General features: G+C 44.4%; 1 protein-coding gene across 1 annotated transcript in view; it reads right to left on the bottom strand.

The window, feature by feature from the left end:
• LMF1 (lipase maturation factor 1) overlaps positions 1 to 5,047 on the bottom strand; it is a 216,502-nt gene extending 211,455 nt beyond the window's left edge. The window contains exons 1-2 of the mRNA XM_009640418.2: positions 4,770 to 5,047; positions 1,747 to 2,056 (exon numbers count right to left, since the gene is read on the bottom strand). Of these exons, the coding sequence (XP_009638713.1) occupies positions 1,747 to 2,056; positions 4,770 to 4,797 (338 nt within the window). The 5' untranslated portion in view covers positions 4,798 to 5,047. The remainder of the gene's footprint in view (positions 1 to 1,746; positions 2,057 to 4,769) is intronic.
• Between the last annotated feature and the right edge of the window lie 277 nt (positions 5,048 to 5,324).

Raw genomic sequence — 5,324 nt, 5'->3', positions numbered from 1 at the left:
TTTTCAGAGCTGCAGAGACCCAACACTTGGCCGTGAGCTTCTAACCCCCCTCAGGAAGAGGCATTTGGACACGGGCTGCTGGATGCTGGTGGTGGCTTGGGTGCAGCAGTGGAAAAGGGCTCCCCTCTCTATCCCCCACCCTTCGTCTCTCCCTGGCAGACTCGAAAGGTGACAACACAACCGTGCATTCAACAGGCACAAACGGATTTCTTTTGGCAAAAACAAGAGTTCTGCAGGGCTGTCACCCCTCTAGCACCGGCAGAGAAGACATCACGCCTCTGCCTTCAGTCTGCCTGGACCAGGAAAAGCAATGAGGAGCAGAGGACTGGCACAGAACGTGACTGCCCAACGAGACACAGGGAATACATTACAGCTATGTTTTTTTTTTTTTTTTTTTAAAAAACAAAACTCTAACAACATTTTAACATTGCTACAGCAGCAGCAGTGGTACACTGAGCGCTCCAGAGTGCCTTGTGGGCACTAATGAAGAAAGCCTGTCATGCTAACGTCTTAGTTAACCCACTACTTCAGGAGCAAGCCAGACCAAACCTCCAGCCCTGGGATTCACTGAAGGTCCAGCTTTCAGCTACAAAACTTTTGCAGCTTGAGGAGGAGGTTGTTAGGGTTCCCCCTCGCCCCCAAATAGAAATGCAAAGAGAAAGACGTCAAGGAACACATCCAGATTTTGCTGCTACAATGACACAGGCTCCTGTATCTCTGGAAATGAGCACAGGACGATGCTTAAATTCTTGCCCTGTAACATAAACCATCTAGAAAAATAGACAAGCGATTTTGGAATAACTTGGAAATGGGCAATGGAAAACTATCCACCAAGTTATTTTTCAAATTTTGTGGCTTTCTTTCACAGTCTTAAGTTCACGCTGAGTTAAGAGCTCAGAGAACAGAGCTTTTCAGAAAACTGAAGCTGTTATCCTTCACCCACTTACATACCATCCGGAGTAGGATAGGAATGAATGGGACAGGACAAGATGAAGGGCAGCCCAAGCACATGCAAACCCTTAAGATTAAATTCACTGAGCTCATCGATACGGAAGGTGTCCTGTAATGCGCTGTAGAGCCAGAACATGTCAATGACACAGCTGTATCATGTTCACAGCTTCGGCACCCCTTCATGGCATGACTTTTTACCTCCCCAAAGTTACCATATCACCTCTGCTACAGGCAGAGAGGTACCTGAAGAGGTCAGCTAATGAAATGTGGTTTCCTAAGGGCCCATCCTCTTAGCAAACACCACTGGTGCCTTGATAACTGTGAGGACCACTGAAAGCCTTTCATTTTGCACTGCAGTCTTTCCCTGCAGCAAGGCGGTGTGCAGACACTATTTCTCCTTTACTTTTTCCCCCACAGGTTTTATGTACTTATCCTGAGCGCGCCAGCTCTCTTCTGGATAGAACTGAAAATTGAGAAACCGTATCTCAAAGGTAATTATTAGGGGAATTCCCTTGCAACAGCCATGAGGGAAAGCACTCCACAGCAGGGACAATGTGTAGCATGGCACATTATGCAGCCAATTTGCCTCTCACAGAGGACAAGAGAAAGCAGAGTAGATATCCCAGGTAAACGAGAGAGCAGGAACATGCCCATAACTCATTTCTGCTTTCCTTATCTCACATTCCTTCATCGCCCCTTACCAGATTACCAACCTCAAATGGTAATAGAAAGTCAATGCGTACAATGAACAGCAAGAGATTAGAGAATAACAAAGCAGAGAGATTGTTAACCTACCAGATCTGTCCAACATTGGTCAATGAGAGATAGAGAACCCACAGGACAGCCATGAGGACCATGTTTGCACATCCAGTTACCAATACGAAGGCTGAAGTTGCCAGGCCAAACAGGGAGAGGTAGTCCAAAACACTGTCCATGTCTGACCAGTCCAGAAACCAAATGATTGTTGGCGCATAGCTCAGAGCATCCAGGTTTATCTTCCCTTTGAAATACTTTTTGACATTCTGCAGGTACAGTTTACAAGGGAGCAGCCCCTTCTCTCCTATTAGCTGCTTGTTCTGATGATACGCCACCAGGAAGGCCACAACTAAAGGAAAAACAAGGAGAGGAAAAAAAACTGGTATTAGAAATCACCTGGGATTTTGAGTGCAGAGTTACAGATTCATTCCTCTGGAAGGAATTTATTCACATGTCCTCATCCCCATTAAAGTACAACACAGTCATTTCTAGTAACCACGATGCAGAAGGCAGAGGAATTCTATAAATACGGTCTCTGCCTTCACACCAGGAAAGGGCACAGAGTCTGGTTTGAGCTAATTCCCTCCTCAACAGCTGTCAGGGACATACCACTCGCTTCAGGCGAACTCGGCGACGCACTTCTGGGAAAAGCTCCCTGCAAACTGAGCGACCTGACCCAGCGTAGAAACAGGAGGCTCAGCCCAGCTCTGTCAGCCTCTGTGTGACCCTAGGTTAGTCACACACGTTATTCATCTCCTAATGCAGATGAGGAAAACAGCTTAATTGCACTGCAGAGTACAAGTGAAAGTAACACAGCTAATTTCAAGAATTTCAGACAGAATTTCCTTTCTTCAAAAAGCATTTGGAACGGAGACACCCAGAAACCCTTATTTCATGCACCGGTACCGGGGAGCACAGCTGAAGCTGCTAGAAAAGCACACACAACTCCCATCAGCTTTGCACAAAGACACCGCTTCCTATTTCAGTTTCACAAAACAGTTTGCAAGTGTAAACAGACAACAGCTCCAGCATGGGTTTTGTTGTTGATGGTGATTACCTCGTCTGCTGCTCCCAGTACAAATAAGCCACCACAGACTGATAGCAGATCGTGCCTGCAAGGTTATGCTTTGACTTTAGAGGACAACATATCTCCATTTTTACATAACGCTATCTGTGCATCTATCAAGTATTGGATTTTTTCCTTATATTGAAAACTCTGAATATTGCAAAATATTGTTAATGGGACAGCTTGAACTCATATGCACCACTTAAGAGGCATCTAAAGGATACCTTAATTCTTCTCAGCAGCATAACAGTTAATGGTTATCCATCCAATTGCAAAAGACAGTAGTTATGCTATGGGTTGACCTTCTGGATCCCCTCACATCCTGATAGGTTGGAAATACAAAGTCTTAATATTTTTCTGTCCTCTAAATTGCTACTTTTTACATGTCACTACAGCTCCCTCATTTATAGTGTCTATGCTCTTGCACTGGACAATCTTAGAACAGCCAGATGCTTTTTTTAACAGCACATAAGCAATTTAATTACAGATTATAGACCTAGAATTTGATGTTCTACAGAGAAAGTTGGTCGGCTTCTAGGGATTATCTCATATTTTAGGAATCTCCTCCAGTTACCAATTTGCAGATCGTAACTGCAGTAATCTCCATTTCTCAGAAAGAAATTATGAAGGCCAACGTTTCCCGATTATGCTCCATCCGTTTTGCTCCCAGCAGCTAACATACCCATCTTTCAAACATTACCCAAACACCAGCCACATCACATGCAGCAATACCAGAGGTCTTGCAAAAGGCCGATCTGTCTCCCCCCAGGTTTCCTTAGTTAATGATCAAACCCGTTTCCTTCCTTATCTGAATACTGTCATTCTGCAAACAAGAATTCTGGTGTTCATCTGGTTGGTGTCTCCCACTGGGAACACTGGTGGAAGGTCTATGTGAAACTATACCCCGAGCTCAGGCCTGGATTCCCATGTCTTCTAAGTTCAACTAGAAAGCCAGAGTCTGCAACCCCAGGGAATAAAAATAAATGTCCCATTCTCCCCAGACACACACAGAGGTCTCCAGTGGATTTCAGTCAATCCCCTTAAGACTTACTCCATCGCTTCACATACAGCGTGTATTTTGTTCTCAAACCACTGAAACTCACAATCCAACGTGTATCTGAGGTCACCGGGAGGGTTCCCGGTGATTTCAACAGATCCTGAATTCACACAATAAAGTTGGGGGTTTAATTGGCTGCATCTCTTTCCGTCCATCTTTTATCCCAGTGAAGGATTTTACAAACTAATGAAATACATGCAGAAGATTTTACTCAATTACGGACAGGGAGGGGCAAGAGAAAAAAAAATGATCACAACACTGAAGAATTGGCATTGGACTGCAAATTAAGTGTTTTACACTTTATAGAGGATTTGCATTTTTCTACCAACACTTTGTTTGGCACAACTATGTAATCAGAAAGCTTGACACACGAAACAGGCAGGAATATAATGCTTCTGAGCCTCAGACAACTTAATATCTTCATTTTTGGTTTAACTCTGCCTTAAAACTCCATGGCCTGATTTCCCTTGATTAGCACTGCAATTTGCTGCACAGTTTTCCAAAAGTGCTAATCAAATTCACCTCTAAATGCTACAGAAATTGCTGCCCCAACCCATAACTGCTAAGCAGGTTTTTTTTTTCTAAAAAAATCTAAATTAGACCCCTGCACAGTATGCAAGATAAACAAGGAAAGGATAAATTAGGAAAAAGAAACTATAGCAATTGCAGAAAAGTACACATTGTATGTACAAAATACTGCACAGCCTTTTTAAGCCTGAAAGCAGCAAAGACTGCATTATAGGTTGGCATGAACTGCGCATCTAAAGATTGCCCAGTTTGGGCTCCAAAGCTGTTTTCTCCCAGAGCACTGATTTCTCACAAGACGTCACAGTGCTGACATTTCACTTATTATGACTTTATGACTAAATCCTATCGGCAACAGCCCTAATTTAACGAAGAACTCATCTAACCCAAACCAATCCTGATGGTTCCACCTACCTTTCGATCCACCACCTTCCCAAGCCATCAGGGCCCACGTCCAGCAAGTGCTGTTTATTGCTCACACGTGTGCAGCATTTCCAAGACGTGCTGCTCCATCCCGGATCCAGCTCCCTCTCCTGGACACTCCCCAAGCTGAGCCGCTGTCTCGCATCATGCTCCCTCTCCGCTCATCTCCAGCATCTTTTGGAGCACCTTTGAAGGGCACATCCTTCAGGCAGCACCCGTTTCTCAAACCCCACCACCGCATCATCTAGATCTGCTCTCCCAAGGCACCAGCTAAGTGTTCAAGAGGCTTCACCCTGTAGGCAGCAGTTCCCATGCTACCAGACACATGCAATAGTTGAAACTAACGGCAGCTTCTGCAAAGGATTTCAGCAACACAGGAGATGCACAGGTCCAGGGGAAAAAAAAAAAAAAAGAGAAATTATTTATATCAGCTTGTCATTGCTTCTTCTCCCTGCACTCCTCTTGAGATATAGTATCCTTAAATGGACTGTAACACAGACCCTGCTCCCTTCTCCAGGAACCTTCCCTTTCATCTTCGCTTAGTTG

Source organism: Egretta garzetta, unplaced genomic scaffold, assembly GCF_000687185.1.
Source record: "Egretta garzetta isolate BGI_Z169 unplaced genomic scaffold, ASM68718v1 scaffold426, whole genome shotgun sequence".
In the NCBI taxonomy this organism is placed as follows: Eukaryota; Metazoa; Chordata; class Aves; order Pelecaniformes; family Ardeidae; genus Egretta; species Egretta garzetta.
The sequence above is the reverse complement of the archived record's forward strand: the minus strand, read 5'-3'. Positions and strand labels throughout refer to the sequence as shown.